The sequence below is a fragment of the Plutella xylostella genome, chromosome 28 (assembly GCF_932276165.1).
Source record: "Plutella xylostella chromosome 28, ilPluXylo3.1, whole genome shotgun sequence".
Lineage (NCBI taxonomy): Eukaryota > Metazoa > Arthropoda > Insecta > Lepidoptera > Plutellidae > Plutella > Plutella xylostella.
In genome coordinates, this window is record NC_064008.1 from 7,589,255 (window position 1) to 7,609,385 (window position 20,131).

At 37.5% G+C, this 20,131-nt stretch overlaps 2 protein-coding genes across 2 annotated transcripts in view; one reads left to right on the forward strand and one right to left on the reverse strand.

The window, feature by feature from the left end:
• Positions 1–714: 714 nt before the first annotated feature.
• LOC105385712 (O-acyltransferase like protein) overlaps positions 715–20,131 on the reverse strand; it is a 54,599-nt gene continuing 35,182 nt past the window's right edge. The window contains exons 8-13 of the mRNA XM_038110912.2: positions 5,084–5,269; positions 3,636–3,815; positions 3,187–3,337; positions 2,552–2,732; positions 2,244–2,386; positions 715–1,757 (exon numbers count right to left, since the gene is read on the reverse strand). Coding sequence (XP_037966840.2) covers positions 1,551–1,757; positions 2,244–2,386; positions 2,552–2,732; positions 3,187–3,337; positions 3,636–3,815; positions 5,084–5,269 — 1,048 coding nt within the window. The 3' untranslated portion in view covers positions 715–1,550. The remainder of the gene's footprint in view (positions 1,758–2,243; positions 2,387–2,551; positions 2,733–3,186; positions 3,338–3,635; positions 3,816–5,083; positions 5,270–20,131) is intronic.
• Positions 16,990–18,959, forward strand: LOC125490855. The gene is made up of 2 exons (XM_048631230.1): positions 16,990–17,842; positions 18,038–18,959. Exons 1-2 carry the CDS (start codon positions 17,155–17,157, stop codon positions 18,865–18,867), a joined length of 1,518 nt encoding a protein of 505 aa, XP_048487187.1. The 5' UTR covers positions 16,990–17,154; the 3' UTR covers positions 18,868–18,959.

Consider the following 20,131-nt stretch of genomic DNA (forward strand, 5'->3'; position numbering starts at 1 on the left):
CAGAATTATGTATCCGTTATTATATTATTCATAGTAGTATATGTATCAAAAAAAAAAAAAACAAAAATATTTATTTAAACACCTATGAATAAGTACAATATTATGAAATTAAATTGGAAGTGTGTGAGTTAGTAAATTTACGAGTTTTGGTGGCTTCCACACTAGGCTCGGCCTGTGTCGTGGATGCCGGTGTACCGGTTATAAAAGGTATAATATTAACTTTTTTAATTATTAAGTATAATATAATATAATATTAAGTATAGTTGGTAGGTACTTTCATTCAAGCTTTCTAATAGAAAAATCTAAGTTTTTTTTTAAAATTTCTTTCATTGTTCTTCAGAATTACTTACCCACTGATTTACCCGCTTTCAGCTACTACTTATAATAATATAGCTTTTTTAGCTTAGACGCGCCGACACTAAGGTGTGATTTGAAAAACGTAGAGTGTAGGATGAGTTGCATATGCTTAAAGTCCCTTACTTTAAAGTAATGTCGACTTTAAATGTATTTTTGCCTTACTTTGACTGTATACTGACAGAAAGAGATATACATAGATTTAATGTCGACATTAGCTTAAAGTTATTTGTGCAAATGAGCATTTGTCATTCATTTCAGTTGTCAATAAAAACATGCTATTAAAAGATTACAAAATGTATATTTTATAAAAAAACTTAAAGGTACACACAGACTCACTTAATCTAAAAAAAATATACCATTAAGTAATTGAGCTTTGCATAGGTATTAATTACATTGTTTTCGATGACAGTGTGAAGAAAAAGTTTGGCGATTGCTTAAAAATATACAGGATGTTGCAAAAAGAGTATATACTAAGCCGAAAGGGGGTGACTCAGGAGGTCATTCTGAAGGTGAGTTGATCAGAATAGCCCCCTGAGTCACACCCTTTCGGCTTAGTATACCCATTTTGCAACACCCTGTAGATACTTTAACTTAATTCTATGATATAATTTTATTGATTCGTCATTAAAATGGGATAATTTATTCTTTCAATAATTTCTCTCTAATATATTAATTGACTTTCTTGAGTTCATTTTAATATTCATCAATCCTAATAAAAAAAGTAGGGAACAAATAAATAAAAAATATATAGTGACGTACAAAATGCATACATACATACATCATTCTTATTTTACTCAGTTATCATTCAAGAAGAAGAATTAAGTATTGCAAACTTATATGTTAGGTATATTATATTCAAATCAAACGCCTCCTGAATTATGTGATACCTACTTATCAGGTACTACCAACCATCTATTTCTGAAACGCTATTCAAAGGTGATCATCTTAGATTAACAATATACGAACAAAACACATACAAGAAAACAAATTCCATCATTATTACGAATATGCATTCACATAATTATTACATAGCCGTTTCGAAATTTCAAGCTATAAAATCTAAAAACCTTGCACAAAAAAAAGATTTTGATAGCTGTTAACTTTTTAGGTTCCATCTGCTATTGTATAATTTTTAACCATAGATCAACTTTTCAGAAACAATCCCATCTATACTTTCTCCTTAATAATACTGTTTAAATATGCGTGGACACAGTGGACACGGAAACAGTCGAGATGCCGGGTTTCACTTGGTTCCCGTTATCATCTTCTTGCTCGTTCTTTGGTCTTCTTTTTGGCGTCAGAAGGAGTTTCTGAAGCGCGCACGCCGGAGCTTCTACGAAGAGGTGGAGAGGGAGGGAGAACAGGTATGTGACTGTCACTATTCCTCCGAACAGCATGATCTGAATAGGAATGATTATATCGTAAGTAAATTCTTTGTTCGCTACTGTGATGATGGAGATGTGGGCTGGTATCACACATGGTTGTTTAAAGTTTAATCCTGACTGCGAAAGAGAGATGAAAGATACATGAGTAAAAGAATTCTTAGTTAATCAATAGAACACCGATATTAGACCGATATTATTACTATCGATAGTATTACACGATTGGTAACCGACAGTAGATGATAATTATAGTATCGATGATTGTGCTATGTAATTTTTTTTCCAATATCTTCTAGCATCCAAAACTAAACCACAACGAACAGTAGTATAATCAGTACCAAAACTGACTGTCCGTTGTTGTTCCTAAACACAGTATAAAGAATCGAACAATACATTCCAAACCTATACATTTTTTTTTAATTTTTTTTAGCAACTGTCTCTCTTGCGTCTTACTCGATATCGCGCTTTCGGAAGCTCACAGGTTAAAGCTAAAGCGGTACTCACAGCGGTATAGTCAGTAGCATAGAACGATCTCCTCATCTGCCCCCCGTAGGTCCTCAACACGGTGGCGTGCAGCAGCATGGCGCAGTAGGAGAGGCGCCCGAGCGGCTGCAGGGGGCCCCACTCTACGGCTCCGACGTAGATCTCTGTGGGACACCGGGTAAGAATTAGACATGTATAGGGTAATAGACTGGTACAACACCGATACCACATCCTTGTTACGAGCAGCAGTCTGGAAGGAATGAATAAGCCAGATAATTGCTTAACAAAACAGGCTTAAGTCACAACAAAAAGGTACACAAAACACTTACTGTTAGCTCTATAGAAGCATCCGATGATGAAGACACAGATGGCCAGAGCGAACAAGTTCTGGTTGAAGGCGTTAAAGGTGGCTGCCTCAAAAGCACTCGCCTCCCTGTGGTGGAGGTCCCAGCCAATCAGGACCGTGATACACGCGATCGGGATGGAAGCTAGGAAGAGCAGCTTCATGAACTGGAAAGAGAGAGATGGATGTAGGTAAGATTAATGGATTGATAGACTGGTGAATGGGCTATTGGAAGGCGCTGAATGGATTTTTATTATCATCATCATCATCATCATCATTAGTCAATAATGATTCACCTGTAACGGACAGCACAACTTATTTGCGCCACAATACACTGTCAGCTGTCTTTTTGATACAACCACTACTTCTAAGCACCCTGAGGTTGTAGGTTCTACGAGTTCAATTTAGTATCGCGCTATGTTTGCCTATTCGTGGTCTCCACTTGAACTAATTGGAGATAAAAACGGCTAGAAAAGCTGTTTTGTCATAGCTTGTCGGTGACAGAGACTAGAGCTAGAATAGGTGTTTCCCCTGTGATGAATAACCAGTCAGATTATGGTCAGTCGTAGTTAGTACTACATTTAGGTTTTTAGTCCGTAAGCCATGAAAAAATCAACTTACGATAGACTCATGCAGGTTCCACTTCTCAGTCTGCGCCTTGTGGTAGAAGTAGGCGGTGATCACGCCCAGGTGGTAGCCGGCCCAGTTGCCCTGAGCCGACACGTACGCGTGGTAGAAGGTGTCGTTGAAGCCGAAGATGTCTCGGATGGATCTGGGAACAAGATTCGAATTAGTTAGGATGGTAAATAAACGACTTTTAAGAATGGATCTGGGGATGAGGTACAAATTACAATGGATGGTAGTTGACTTTTAACAGGAGCGCCTCAAATTGGATTTCTATCGAATGATCATCGTGGTTCATTGATTCATCATGTCGATTACACTCGCTAGGTTAAACTAGGTTATGCCTATAGTATAAACCTTCGCTAGGAGACGGCATTAGAAGAAGAAGAAGAAGAAGAAAAAGAATGACACTCAACACCGCAGTCCAAAAAACAAAAGCCACTCACTCCGGGAACAAGCTGACTCTGATTGGCAGGAGGTCCATGAAGTAGCTCTGCAGGAACGGGATGACGAGGCTGACGACCATGACGCTGGAGAGCAGTGGGACGGCGGTGCGCGGCCAACGCCAGATGATATGCATGATCACCAGGGTTATTAGGAAGAGCTGGGTGTCTGTGCCGAGGTACCTGGTGATGAAATTGTTGTTATGAGTAAAGGTGTAGAATTAGATTTCGTAAATGGCACAATTCGCTACAAAATGCATGAAAAAATAAAAGTGCCAGATGATGTGGAGAATGACGAGGGTGATGAGGAAGAGCTACGTGTCGGTGCCTAGATACCTGGTGAGGGAATTATTGGTATGAATAATGGTTTAAAATTATATAAGGTATAAGATACACTCAAGAGAAACAAAAAGTTTCAGTGACAATAGGACCAAAGTGCTTCTCTAACATCTTTATCACACATCTATGTCCTCCTCATTCCAGTTCCTACAAGATTTCCAAAAACGGAGGGATTAAATTGACTATATCTTAAAATTAAAATTCAATATACCTACTCAGCTTTATGAAATAGTTTTTCCGACCCCAGAAAAATCATTCTACACTTTGTTTGGAAACGTCACCAACTCTAGCTAAAATAGCGAAGTTATTAGGGTAAATGTTTTATGCGTTTTAATACAATTTACGCAACCCGCGGCGTGATAGATAGGTATATATTTATAAAATAGACACTAAAAGTTAATAAAGTTTGATTTTAAAAATGACAAGTCAATATTTCATGCTATCATTTCATTTGAACTAGCACGTATAAAACCATTACACAATAGTATATGCTAATAGAAACAAAAATCATAAAAAGCATACATGAAAAATATGTTTAAAAAATAACACATTCAGTTGAATAATCCTAGTGTTTGGCAAATAATAATTGGATGCCTCTATCAGCTGTTGCAAAAATGGAATTGTTTATGGGATAGAAAATGGTGAAATGAATTTTTGTATCAAATTCTCTCTTACACCAGAGAAGTACATAAAAAGAGCCTGCGCTAGTGACATTTTAATTGTACCTTATCCAGCGAATCCTTTCACCATGATGACAAACCCTTGTCTTGTCTAGTCCTAACGCCAAAGTAAAAGTTCAAATCGAAATACTCAAGAAGAGCCAGATTGGCAGTTTCCAAAATAGACGAGTGCATGTATGACATAATATGAAGAGACTTATGAAAAGGATACGAAAGAAGTAGGTACTTATGTCAGGATAGTGGCACGTAATTGATATTATTATAGTCCGTAAAGTCTCTGCCAACTCCTCTGGGAGAACTAAAGTGGTATAGTAAGCCGAAAGGTGACTCAAGAGACTTTTGTCCTACGACTTTTACAAAATTCGTGAAGAAACCCCTTTCAACGTCTACTATACCACTTCAACAAAACCCTGCACAAGTAAAATCACTCACCAAGCCTGCGGCAAGCACAAGTACTCAAACGGGAACAGATTGGGGCTCAATATGGCCAGTTGCCACCAGTTTTTGCGGCACATCTCGCGTTCCCGCCCCACGACAGCGTCCCACATTGGCCCTGAGCCCATGTGGGGCACCCACGTCATGGCGAGACCAGCTACTACTAGCACTGCGGGCATCAATCTGTGGACAAAATGAAGGGTTCATTGTTATTGACGACCGAATGGCGTAGTGGTTAGTGACCCTGACTACTGAGCCGAAGGTCCCGGGTTCGATTCCCGGCTGGGGCAGATATTTGTTTAAACACAGATATTTGTTCCCGGGTCTTGGATGTGCCCGTAAAATGGCAATAGGGCCGCCCCCTATTACATTGAGACTAACATAACACTCTGGCGAAAAGTCGGTGCAGCAATGCACCTCTGCCTACCCCGCAAGGGAGTACATTAGTACAAAGCGTGAGTGTGTTTTTTTTGTATTATTGTTATTGGAAAAAATGATAATGCGGTTCACAGAAGTCATCTAAAATCAAGTTTCAACTGTATAGAAAAAATGTTCTTTTAATAAAGTGATTGTTAAAGGTAAGCTTCCACCTATCGGTATCGTATGTATGGCTTCAAAAGGATTGTCATAAATGTATGGAGAAACTGCGTCGGCAATGCCGATGAAGTGGACGAACTTGTGTGAATTTTTATTCAAAGAATACTGAATCCATTAAATACGATGGCGAAAGGTGGACGCCTACCTTAAACAGTGATAAACAGGGACAGGCAGGACAGACATGATGAATGTAAAACAGAAACATTACCATAAAAACATAAACATTCTGAGCGATTGAAGCGGATATCGGGGAGATTTTAGACGGATATATAATAATATAATTATTATTATCTCGACACGACACTTAACAGTATCTCCTTAACTTTGGAATTGGTCTCCAGTGTGTTAGATTTAAAGATATTCATGTGTCTTTGTGTTCTCTAAATGAAACCATGTTATAGGAACTCAAGCAGATGAGAACAAAACAGATCTCGCAAACACCTTCCAGAAACATCCACTGAATAATTTCCAAGAATGCGAGTCCGGAAAAGATTTACGAATTCTCTAATCGTACTCCAATTTTCGTTTCAACGTTACCGCTAAAGGTGAAATTGCGTAAATTGATTCTTCGAACGTGAGACTAACGTTTTAGCGAGAAAAATAAGTGTTTTTCCCGACTTCCTCCTAATTTAGACATTTGGGACAAATTCAATGAGAATGCGCCACCCAAATCAATTGACAAGCCTTTATGACAGGAAGGATAATGCCGTCAGTTCTGTTACTTCGGGTTTGAATCTCGTCCGGGACATATTTTTGAAAGATAGACTTTGCGTCTCAGATCATAAATGTGCTCATAATATTATAATATATGGAAATAGGTATATACTGGAAACTTTCGATGGAGCATGGAAACATGAAAATATTATATACTCAGGGCTTTAAGACCGCTCTTAGTATGAGAATTGCCGACCACTAAAGCTTATAACTGAACTACATACTTACTGCTTTAATATAATAAATTCATTATAACAAAATTCAAAGAATTTGAAAAATACCTTAACGCTAAAAGAAAACGTTGAAAATAAAATAAAGGGGCAATTGGAAATATTTTCATTATTTCATTTAAAAATGGGTAAAGCGACCCCTTTCACGTTTCAGTCATGCGGTCAGGTTCCGGCAATTTGATAAATAACCGGTTCTTTTTCCGTTTTACGGATATTTTAACACCCCTTTGTTTAATTTTTCAACGGTGGAATTTACTTTTGATCGCAACGAAGTGAAAAAAAGAATTTTAAAATAACATTTTTAGCGACAAAGAAAACATTATGTTTTTGTGTGCCAAAAACACACACAAGAAAAACTTAGCGTGGGACCGATGGTATTTTTATTAGAAAGCTATTAAAACCTTAAATAAAAATTTATAGAGGTGTATGAAAGGGTACATCATTAAATAGGTAGGCTTTTCTTATGTTTAATTTCTCTCCTCCGAGGTAGTCTGGAAGAAATTACTCTTAGTAATAAGGCCGCCAATTGTACCATCTGTGTTGTGTATTTCCTCTTGTAATTTCTGTGTTTGTGTGCAATAAAGAATTATCTATCTATCTATAGGCACGTTCTATGGAAAACTCGCAAACAATTATAAATTAAGTATGTATTACAGTACGATCGATTGTCAATGTGTTACGCGAATTAATCACTAAACATAGTGAATTAAACTGTTGCACCGCATTCATTACGCTTCGTTCATGCGATTTCAACCAATGCAGGGGTCGACAACTTTGATGACCATTTTGTAATAAATATACGAGTACCGAATTAGATTTGTTTTGTGTCCTTTATGATCCGTTACTTATCATTTCGACTTTATTAGCTTCTAAGCAAAACTTATATTTACACAGTTAATATTCTAGTCTTTTGTATTTCTGACAAAAAATAATTTAAATTAAATAAAAATTTCCATTTTAAATAGTACATTGTGCAAGATTACTAAATTCAGCTACTCTAAGTAATTAATTCTGAGCCTTGTGCGGTTAGTCAATGAACGAGCCCTGCATTTTGTATGTTATACAGGAAATAATGCACCATCAAACCCACTCTACACAAACTATTCTCGTAAAACAACGTTATAAACAACTTAACATCTTTCATCGCAGTTACCTGTAGCGAAAGCATGTAAATTTCCCAACTAAATTAAGTTATAAATTGCACTGCCCTAAGTTTCGAATTCCCGACCGCAAAATTTATCTCGCAAAAGCCACTGTCTCGCAACTTCTTGGTGCTGGCGGGTAGACACACCACTTGTAAAACTTTTCGGTTAACAACTAAGCAACAATGCGTTTAATGTTGAAGCCTGACCACTTGTTGAGCGCCCCTGGCCGCTGTGCGGTCAAATGATATGCGGCTAACGCCACTTTGGATGACGTTTTTGCTTTAGTAACGGCGTTTATTGTGATGGTTATATCAACTAAAGAATTTACCATAGAAAAGTGCCCTTTCTGATTTAAATTATGGGGATTATAAATTTTAAAAGTAACAAAATTACGTACTGCTATTATATTATTATTCATCAGCAAATGTGCAGTTGTGCACTCCTATTACTTACATTTAAAATAAAAACAGGTCTCGTAATGTAAAACACGAAATGCATTAAGTACTTACCTACGTACCTGCGGCGCTACCGCATCAGGAAGGTTAATCTAGCTAAAGAAAACCCGAACGGACGTTGTAATGCAACGTTATAGTGTCTTGATTAGAGTGCCGATTGCACGACGGCTCTCGTTGGTTTGTGTATCGTCGTCGTGAGTATAGAGTAGCCCTTCTGATCTAGCATTGTACCTAATTATGATTGTAATCAAGTGTTGTTACATACACTACAATATTATAATAATGTACAAACACTACAAATAATTATCATAGGTATTGTAGAGTTCCTGGATAAAAAATGCAACATGGAAATGTTGGATTTACTCAACTGCGAGATTGCTAAGTACTACGGAGCAGGAGCACTATTCAGTTTAGTCACATCACATAGTTGCATTAAAAAAACGGTTCCTCTGTTGGAATCACATATATTTTATAACGACTAGTTTTAGTAAAATGATAATGATATTGAACATAATTATTAATGGTAACATCAGAGGTAAGATAACTTTGAACTGTCCGGCATGCTATGATGAATCAATTTTTTTAGCTGTGAATTAATCTCGCCATAGTCACAGTCACCAACTAGGTATGTGACGACCGAATGGCGTAGTTGTTAGTGACCCTGACTACTGAGCCGATGGTCCCGTGTTCGATTCCCGGCTGGGGCAGATATTTGTTTAAACACAGATATTTGTTCTCGGGTCTTGGATGTGCCCGTAAAATGGCAATAGGCCCGCCCCCTATTACATTGGGACTAACATAACACTCTGGCGAAAAGTGGGTGCAGCAATGCACCTCTGCCTACCCCGCAAGGGAGAACATTAGTACAAAGCGTGAGTGCGTGTGTGTGTGTATGAATACATACATATACCTATATGATATAACGCAAACTAGATATTTTAACATCGGCTGTAGCCTGCTCTATGTAGCACAAGAGAAAGGATTAAAGTTAAAATAATTTTGTTAAAGCACTAAGTGTTCCATCCGTATGTTACTTTAATGCAGCAGGTATGCTGGGGGTTAATTTAGCTTACGAGAAACAATCGATAGAAGAAAAGAAAGAAAGAAAGAACTTTATTTGAAACAGAGAGCGAGGAGTCATGTAAAGTCTGTTTTTTAATCTCAGATACTAAATTGACAGATTCTGGACAGTTCATCAACAGTCGACGTATCGTTCTATTGGCGGGGAAATCGACTGTTGATGAACCGTTCAGAATCTGACAATTTAGTATCTGAGATTAAAAGCAGACTTTAGTGTTGCCGCACATTACACTATCGGTTGTCAATAGGACAAAAGTTGAAGAGAGGTCGTTAGTATCGATAGTCTGTCGGTAACAATATTTATGTTTGGTAAGGCCTCTACACACCAAAGCCGCTGACCCGGCGGCATAGCCCGGCGGCCTAGTGCCGGCGGGTTAACATAGTACAACAAAATGAGGCATGATTGTACAAAATCACTCGCTCACAAGTTGTAGCACCGAACGCTCGTCTTTTTGCTAGCAAAAATCAGTGGCTGTCAACCTTTTACATTCAATAATTAATCAAATCATGTTGTGTGCTGACTGCAATACGACATCTGGGGACGGCGCCAATTGCTCTAATTGTCACAAGGATTTGTGTTTCTCCTGTTCCAACCTTACGGAAAGGGGATACCGCAACCTGGGGTCCGAACGTAGAGCAACATGGAAGTGTCCGAAGTGTCGTATCTCGTCCCCGAGGATTCCGAGTCCATCTCTGCAGAGGAACGATGGTGCCCTCGAGGAGATCCTCAGTCGGCTCGACCTACTGACACAAAAGCTGGATGTACTGCCCAAACTTATTGCTGATGTCAATGACTTGAAAACCAACATGCAAGAGGTCATTAAAAGCTGCGAGTTCGCATGCCTCAAGGTGGACGACTTCGCGACCAAGCTGGATGACTTAAGCGGCCGTGTTGGCCAGTTGGAGGAAGTCAAGAAGATGGTGGAGGTCTCTCAGGTAGCCGTAGACTCGCTGAAACAGGAGAGCGCTGAGAGAGACCAATGGTCGAGAATGAATAATGTGGAGATCAAGGGTGTGCCACTGAAAAGCACTGAAAATCTTTTTAAGATCGTCGAATCACTTGATGAGCATACTAATTTCAGCATTTCTAAGTCTCACATTAACTTTGTCTCTCGCATCCCATCCTTTCACGGCAAAGATAAATCGATAATACTTGGCTTTGTTAATCGCTACATTAAGGAGGATTTCATTGCAGCGGCCAGAGGGAAGAAAAATATACTAGCCTCTGACATCGGATTTGCTGACTCAGATCACCGTATATTTGTTAATGATCACCTATCGTCAGGTAACAAAAAACTTCTAAATGAAGTTAAGTTACTGGCGAAGGAAAAAAATTGGCAATACGTATGGGTAAAACATGCGAAAATCCATGTCCGAAAAAATGAAATGTCTCCGGTTTTGGTCATTAAATCACTAAATGATTTAAACAAATACAAATAGTCAGTTACCTTATACATATAATTACACTATTTCTATTCATAGTAAATATTTGTAATTGTTCCAAATTGTTTGCAATCTCTGTCTGCCTATCGCTTGACCATTTTTTTGTGCCGCTTCTTATCTTTTGTGCTCGCCTCGAAACCCTTTTGTTCGTAATCGCTACCTGCTGCCGCTCGCCCATTACTTGTTTTTTAACAAATCATGCCAATATTATATTAGCTTCTATTGCATTGCGTATTACATGTTATATTAGCTTACTTGCCGTACTTGATGTTTTGTGGTGTACTATGCTGTTTTGCCGAACTGTGACTATAATATTATTATGTTTACCGACTTTAGTTGTGAATTACATCGATATTTTTTTAATTATTTTTTACACGTATTTAAGTGTTCTGCGTTATACTTTAATAATAACACTAAGTACCTACGTTAGTGTGTGTTTATTAAGCTATTGTTGTAATATTCTATCCCCATGAGTAATTTATGTATTTATTATCAGAATGCCCGTGGACTTCGTACTAAAACTAATATTTTCAAACACAATGTTAGACTTAATAACTACGACATTATAACTATAACAGAATCCTGGCTGCTAGGTGGTATATCAGATGGTGAACTTTTTGACGAAAGGTATTGTGTATGGCGCCGTGATCGCGACTATGCAGCTACTGGGCAGACCAGGGGCGGGGGGGTCTTGATCGCAGCTAAGAGTGAGCTCCACGCATCTCGGCGGGTGGAATATCAGTCCTCAGCCGAAGATATATGGGTGACGATTCGCTCCCCCGACACACGGCCGCGCGGTGGGTCACCTAATATCCAACTTTGTCTGCTGTACCTATGCTCCGATAAAAAAGACTTATCTTTTACAGCGCAGTTACATAACTATCTCACCAAATTATCAGACGTTATTATTATTATTTATTATTATAGCCTTTATTTCCCAAATTGAAATAACTGTTTACATAAACATGACATAATTATACATAGACATTTCATGCAACTTAATAATAATTTCTAATCATTTAAATATTTAAATAACATTTCATTAATAAATAATAAATTAAATCAATATAAATTTCAACATATCAATCTTCTTTATAAATACCTAGCTTAGTTCTTAATCATATTACTACTTATTCATAATTACTAATTTCTAATCATTTAAATATTTAAATCACATTTCATTAATAAATAATAAATTAAATCAATATAAATTTAATTAGCCTAGCTTAGTTCCTAATCACATTTCTACTTATTAATAATTACATTTCATTCATATTCCTAATAATAATAACTTCAATTTCATTAATAATTTATATAGATTTCATTCCCTAAATATTACGACTATGTATTTTTCTATATCTATTAAATATATATTTACAATTGTATGGTTTGGGACGTCCATAGTTGGACGTAGGCCTCCTCCATCTGTTTCCATTTGTCCCTGTCTCCCGCCAGCCGCGTCCAGGTGCTGCCCGCCAGCTGCACCAGGTCGTCCGCCCAGCGCCGCCGCGGCCGGCCGCGCCCGCGCCGCGCGTCTCGCACCTGCCAGTGCAGCACCCTCTCGCTCCAGCGTCCGTCGCGTACTCGTGATATGTGTGTCCGGCCCATCTCCATTTCAGACTACATGCCATCTTTACGGCGTCAATTAAATTGGTTTTTCGTCTGATGTCTACAGCTCTTACTCTGTCTGTTAGTTTTAACCCCAACATGCTTCGTTCTGCGGATCTTTGAAATACTTTCAACTTGTTAATGATAAGCTTTGTTAACGGCCAAGTCTGGCAGCCGTAGAGCAGTGTAGGGAGAACCACAGAGTCGAAAGCTTTCTTTTTTAGCCTCAGTGGTAATTTTGATTTAAAAACATCTTTTAGCGACCAGTATTTGTTCCAAGCTTTTGCTACCCTTCTTTCCACTTCTTTGATGGCCCAGCCTTGCATAGTAATATTTTGGCCAAGGTATATATAGTCACTGACATAGCTCATTTTAGTTCTTTGAATCAGTATGTCCTTCTGTTCTCCGTTTGTGAGTATACAAGTCTTTTCGGGGTTCATTGCTAGACCGCACTCTCTACTTTGTTCATCTAAGGTACGAAGCATGTATTGTAACTCATCATGATTTTCACTTAGTAGAACAATATCATCTGCGAATCTCAGGTTGCTTAGCCGCTCTCCATTGATGTTCAAGCCAATAGAGTCCCATTCTAACTTTCTAAAGATGTGTTCAAGTAGAGCCGTAAAGAGTTTTGGTGAGACGGGATCTCCTTGTCTCACTCCTCGTTCGATACTAAATGGATCACTCTTCCTTTCTAATTTCAATGTGGCCTTGCTCTTACTGTAGATTTCTTTGAGGATATCAATGTATTGTCGGCAAACTCCTTGTTCTTTAAGAGCCGCCCATAAGGGAGCATGCAGTACCGAATCAAACGCCTTTGCGTAATCAACAAATGCGATGTATATTGTTTTGTTGAACTCTGAGTATTTTTCAATTATTTGAGTCAATGTGAACATGTGATCGACTGTCGAAAAATGAGCTCTGAATCCTGCCTGCTCTCTTGGTTGATTAAAGTCAAGTGTTGGTGTAATTCTTCTAAGTATTAACTGGGTAAATAACTTGTACATAGTCTGAAGAAGGCTAATTGGCCTGTAGTTACCGATTTCTTTCGGATCACCTTTCTTATAGAGCAGGCTAATCGTCGCTGTTTCCCATTGCTCAGGCACTAACTTTTGTGTTATTATATCATTGAACAAGGAGGTTAATAATGGTGTTATTGGCTCTACAACTGCTTTCAACATTTCGTTTGTGATTCCATCTTCCCCTGGACTCTTTGAAGATGCAAGTGAAAGTATGGCATGATTAACTTCTCGCTCTAAAAAGGGTGGTGGTGCGTCATCATCTGCCGAGTTTGATAGTACTAAGTGGGGCAGTGTCCTATCTGTGCTTTTATACAGTTGTTTGTAGAATTCTGACGCTATTTCTACTAGGTCAACACGATTAGTAGAGCTGCACCCCTCTTTATTTCTGAGTGCCGGTATCCATGATCTGAATGTTTGTAGTTGTTTCCTCGCTTGCTTAGTTGATCCTCTCTTCTCTAAGTTTTCTTCTAAAATATTTAGTTTGTATTGTCTTATATTCTTCTTTACTTTATTCTTAATTTGGATGTAGAGCTTAGTTAGTTGCTGTTTTTCATGCTTGGTTTTACCTTGTTTGTTTTGCAGTTCAACCCTTTCCTGAATTAAATTTTCGATCTCGGTTGTTATAAAGTGTGATTTGACGTTTTCGCTTGACACCTTTGGTAACATTGATAGTGTTTTCGTGATTTTTGAAATGATTTCATCGTAGCGTTGTTGTATAGTAGACTAGTAGTAGATTTATCAATATTTTCTGTCAGGAGACGGAAAATATTTTTCATAGACTCTGCTTCTAGTGGTGAGAACTTAGACTTTTTCGTTGTGAATGATTTTCTACTTTTTTTATTTTGCTTCATGTCTATTGAGTATCTACATCGTAGTAGTCTGTGGTCGCTCAGGTAGAGGGTATTCATGACTTGTATGTTTTGAATTTTTTCATTTTTCTTAGCTATGACAAAATCTATCTCGTTACGTGTAACTTGATCTGGAGACCTCCAGGTCCATCTTTGCTTTGGGTTCTTTTTGAAATGTGTGTTCCAGATGTATAGTTGGTTTTCTCTACAAAATTCAAGTAGCCGAGTGCCTCTTTCATTTCTTTTCCCGTAGCCCCATGGGCCCATAGTATTTTTATCTTCTGCCGTTGGGAACCCTATCTTGGCATTAAAATCACCCAAAATTATTACTGACCCTTCGCATTCCTCCATAGCGCTTGTTATTTCAGTGTAAATATTCTCTATCTCTTCTAAAGGGGCTCGGCCGGTAGGAAAATATACTTGAATTAAGTTCATATTTTGAGATGCTCCGATTTTAAGACTTAGTCTCGCGACTCTATCTGAGATTGGTTTAAAATCAATTATATTTTCTTTCAGTTTCTTTTTGATCATGAATCCTATTCCATTTGTTCCGCTTTTCTCTCCATGATACATAAATATGTACTCTTCTTGTTCTAGTATATGTGTATCCTTCTTTTTTACTTCCGACAATCCTAGAATGTCCCACTTGATGTTATTTAAGGCATGATCTAACAGGTAATTTCGGTGCGGATCAACTAAACTTCTTACGTTGAAGGTTCCCAGGTACAAGTCACTTTCCTTTGATTTTGTAGAAATTATGATGGAGGGTTTTGGTCTACTACTCCCGCGGTGACCAGCCGTATTGGGAGAGGAATCTGCTATGGTTTTAGCTGTTTTAGTATGGTTATTGGGTTGAGAGGAGGTGGCCAATGATTGTTAATCTTCGTTTGTCTTTTGTTTAGAGTTCGGTGTTAAATAGCTTTTAATATCTGGTCTGTTTTTCTTTTTAGGTTGGATTTTCTTTTCTTTTCCTTCTTTTTGTCTTTCAGAATCAGTGTCCGAGCTATTTACTATCTCCGGGGACTGCGATAAGGTCCTTTTATTTCTGATTTGCCCATCCTGTCGCATTTGGTCTTCATTTGGTTTCTTTGGTAGAGTAATTATTTTTCCAGATCGGATAATGGCTCTATTACCTAGCTCTCTTTGACGGTCTAATTCCTTTTTTAGTACTTGACGTTCTTGGAGTGCCTTTTGAGTATAATCTTCATTAATGTATATCTGTGAGTCTTTTAGGTATTTTTTGTGCTTAAGTATTTCAATTTTTTTCCCCAATGTTGTAACTGACAGAATAACAGGTCTTATTTTATCGCTTTTTTTCCCCAGTCGGCGCACGGATTCGATTTCCGATTTATTACAGGGAACTTTCATAGAAGAGTTTATAATTTCCAGAATCATATCTTGTAGTTCTTCGTAGCTGTGCTCCGACTCATTGAGTCCAAAGATAATTAAGTTCTTTCGCCACATCTGCCTATTCATTTGCTCAATAGTAATTTCTTGCAATTCAATTTTTTTCTCAAGTTCAATGGTTTTCGATTCCATAGCGTTAAATTTTTCGTCTATTTTGTGTGTAATAGCCTGTTTTATATTCTCCTCCATATTCTTCATTTCTAATTTTTGTGTTGCTAGGTCTTCTTGGATTTTTTTAAGTATTTTCATCATTTCATCCATTTTGTAGGTTTTAGTGCCCTCTAGCGTTGAGTAGCTGTACTTCTTGATTAGCTAGTTAGAACTCTTTTGTGTTGTTGATGTAGTTTGGCTACTTGTTATTAGATGGCGCTGTTAAATGTATGGTTTCGTGTACTTGCTGAGTAATTCTTTGTAGGTTATAAAAAACAACAAATGTTGAAAATAGTTGGTTTTCAGACACTTATTTGAGTACTAATCAACAAACTAACCTTTTTATCCTCGTCCAGCACGAATTCTTTGAAAAAGATGACTGCATTCAAAGTAACGGTCTATAACGGTCTCTTCACATTTATTTGCACTTTTCGTACTTAATTCCCAATGTAATCGGCTGCTAACAATAATCCTTTTGTTTTGGCACTTTTTAGACGTATTGGATACTTTTTTGAGTAGGAATCTCCAATAAAACTTAGAAAAACTGTAATTTTTGCACTGAGCGTTTGTTTACATGAGCACACCAGCGCCCTCTCATCAATCAGACGTTATTAGTGACAATGAAACGGATATTTTTTTGGTTTTAGGTGACTTTAACATGAGTTCTATAACCTGGTCCCCTTCACATGAAGGTTTTATACCAAGTAATTTATGTTCTGATTATATGATAGATTTTATTGACACTATTAATACTTGCAACCTACAACAGTACTGTGATATCCGTAACGCTCATGGCCGTATCTTAGATCTGGTCTTGTGCACCCGCGCGGTGTCGGTGCAGGCCTGTTTGGACCCGCTGGTGCCCGAGGATCCCCACCATAAGGCTCTGAGTATCAATGCATCATTCGGTAACTTTAAACCGTTAGCTAGTGTTCCGCACAAACGATATTCATACAACCGTGGGGATTATTCAGTAATAAATAAACTTATGAGTAAGACGGACTGGACCATCCTGTTGAGCGCAGCTGATTTAAATAACGCGGTTGAAGTGTTCTATAAATTTATTTTTGATTTAAGGGACACCTACATTCCTACCCATAGTCAGTCTAGGTTAAAGTACCCTCCATGGTATAACAGCTCTCTCATAAAGATGGTTAGAGAAAAGTACAAATATTTGAAAAAGTTTAAAAATTACAAAAATTTATCAGACGAATCATCGTTTCGCCTTCTGAGAGACCGAGTCAATAAAACCGAGCGACATTGTTTCTCAGCCTATATTTCAAACATTGAAAATTCTATTAAAACAAACCCTAAGGCATTCTGGTCGTACTTAAAAAGTAAAAACAATAATAGTACATTTCCCTCTTCCATGTCTCTTGATGGTGTAACTTCTGACACTGGCCAAGGTATTAGCGAACTTTTTTCATCATACTTTCAGTCAACTTTTTTGAACCACTGTAATAGTAATATTTCCTCTAGCAACGCTAAACAGAACTTATTTAATAATATAGCCCCCTCTAACTCAAATTGCGATATTGGCTCAGTGGAAATCAATGCATCTGAGGTTGAGAGACTACTGCGTTCATTAGATCTGACCAAATCTGCAGGGCCTGATACCATACCAGCCGTTTTCTTAGTAAATTGTGCATCTGAATTAAGTGTACCGGTTGCATTACTCTTCCAACGCTGTATCAATGAAGGTATTATGCCGTCTCGCTGGAAAGCCGCCTTTATTTCACCAATTCATAAAAAGGGCTCCAAAGACTGCGTCGAGCACTACAGACCTATATCCAAACTGTGTCTACTGTCTAAGATCCTGGAGCGCATTATCTACACGCAGCTCTACAGCGCTCTGAAGCATACGTTTAGTCCAGCCCAACACGGTTTTCTAAAACAAAGATCCACGGTCTCTAACCTTTTAATTTTTAGTGACTTTGTTACAAGTAATATGGATAACGGTGATCAAGTCGACGCAATATACACTGTTTACAGTAAAGCCTTTGACCGAATAGACCACTGTTTACTCCTGAACAAGCTTCATCTTGCTGGCATTAGAGGTAATCTATTCAGATGGTTTACATCCTATGTTAGCAATAGGTCTCAGGCGGTTGTACTTAATGGTTACACTTCTGCTTGGAGAAATATCCCTTCTGGAGTACCTCAGGGGTCTCTGTTAGGTCCCTTACTATTTATTGTTTTTATCGGCGACATTGACACCTGTTTTAAAAACTCCTCATATTTACTTTTTGCAGACGACATGAAAGTATTTATGGTCGTCAATAATGCTGCTGATGCCTTATGTCTGCAAGAGGATCTATGTAGACTTGACCGCTATTGCGTGAGTAACAAGTTAGACCTAAATGTCGCCAAGTGCTACTGTGTTACCTTTTCTAGAAAGAGACATTTGTTCGAAGCTTCTTATACAATCAAAGGTCAAAACTTAGCAAGGGCGCTCTCATCGCGTGATTTAGGTGTCACCTATGATAGTAAATTACTATTTGATCAGCATATTGACCATATTGTAAGTAAAGCGTCCAAATCTCTTGGTTTTATTATGCGAGCCTCTAAGCCTTTTAAATCAATGAAGACTGTAAAGCTGCTGTATTGTGCGTATGTTCGAAGTCATCTTGAATATGCCAGCCAGATTTGGAACCCTCAATACGATGTTTACATAAATAGGCTGGAGAAGATACAGAGGAAGTTCACACGCTACATCGGATTTAAATTTAAGATTCCCTACACCGACTACGAACACCGCTGTGAACGCCTCCATCTCCTTCCCCTTAAACTCCGTAGGACAGTAGCAGACGTTATTTTCCTTTTTAAAATAATTAGAGGTTACGTAGACTGTCCGGAGCTGCTCCAGATGGTAAACTTCCATGTCCCAACCAGACCATCCAGGAAATTTAAAACCCTCCACATACCTGCTTGCAGCACTAATTTCCGTCAAAATTTCTTTTCCTTACGAGCAAGTAATGCAATTAACAGTCTCTGCAACTCAAGCGAGGTCGATATATTTGGCAGTAGTTTGGAAACGGTCAAAGCAATTTTTATCCGCAATTTCGTGTCGTCTTTGGCGTAGCGGCAGTAGTAGTGTATTATTATTATATTATTAAGCCGTGCACGTTGCTTTGTATAAATGTTTCATGTCATTGTATAGGTAAGTATTTGGTATGTTTACTTTTAAATGTATATAAAAAAAAACTATAGAAATTATTTATTAATTAGTTAGTTATTGAGTTAAAATTTAGATAGGTAGTTAAATTACTATATTTACGTTTAATAACAAAAACTATGTTACATTATTGTTAGCATAATTAAGTATGAGTGTACAATCTTGTGATCTTTATATTATTAAGTTGTATATCAGTGAAAACTGATCATTGGCTTTTAGTTACACTTTACAATTGCTATCCAACTATTAATAGCTGTAAGTTTTCCTCAAATGTAAAATAAAAATAAAAATAAAAATAAAAATAAAAATAAAAATAAAAATAAAAATAAAAATAAAAATAAAAATAAAAATAAAAATAAAAATAAAAATAAAAATAAAAATAAAAATAAAAATAAAAATAAAAATAAAAATAAAAATAAAAATAAAAATAAAAATAAAAATAAAAATAAAAATAAAAATAAAAATAAAAATAAAATAAAATAAAATAAAATAAAATAAAATAAAATAAAATAAAATAAAATAAAATAAAATAAAATAAAATAAAATAAAAATGAGGCCGGCGGGTTGATCCGGCGGCCTGAGCCGCCGGGTCAGCGGCTTTGGTGTGTAGAGGCCTGTACATAGCAGGACAATCATCATCATCGTCATCTCAGCCATAATACGTCCACTGCTGCACCTTGCTTAATGTTCTCCACCTTGTCCTATCGAAGGCGGCCCGCATTATAGATAGACAGAGTTAGCATTTGTACACCAAAAAAATATAATTAAATAGCTGTTCCCGCGCGCTTTGCTTCGCCTTAAAAAGTTTTCCCGTGGGAATTCCGGGATAAAAAGTAGCCTATGTTCTTTCCCAGGGTCTAGACCATATGTATACCAAATTTCGTTCAAATCCGTTCAGTGGTTTTGGCGTGAAAGAGTAACAGACAGACAGACAGACAGACACAGTTACTTTCGCATTTATAATATTAGTTAGGATTAGGATTAGGATTAACAAGTTGTAACTTGACTTGCTTGAATTAGAGTACAAAAGGCGGTCTTATCACTAAAAGCGATCCGAGGACTTGACTAGATAATTCTATCGGTAACTTGAATGCAACGACGACGACTTGAGTCTGACTGCTATATAGTCCCGGGTTCGATTCCCGGCTGGGGCAGATATTTGTTTAAAGAC

Bases quoted from the DNA above. Each gene is read 5' to 3' on its own strand.
- LOC125490855 (XM_048631230.1), top strand. From the start codon at position 17,155: ATGTCTCTTGATGGTGTAACTTCTGACACTGGCCAAGGTATTAGCGAA. The intron at 17,843-18,037 runs GTAATCTATTCA...TACTTTTTGCAG, and splicing joins TCATCTTGCTGGCATTAGAG to ACGACATGAAAGTATTTATG.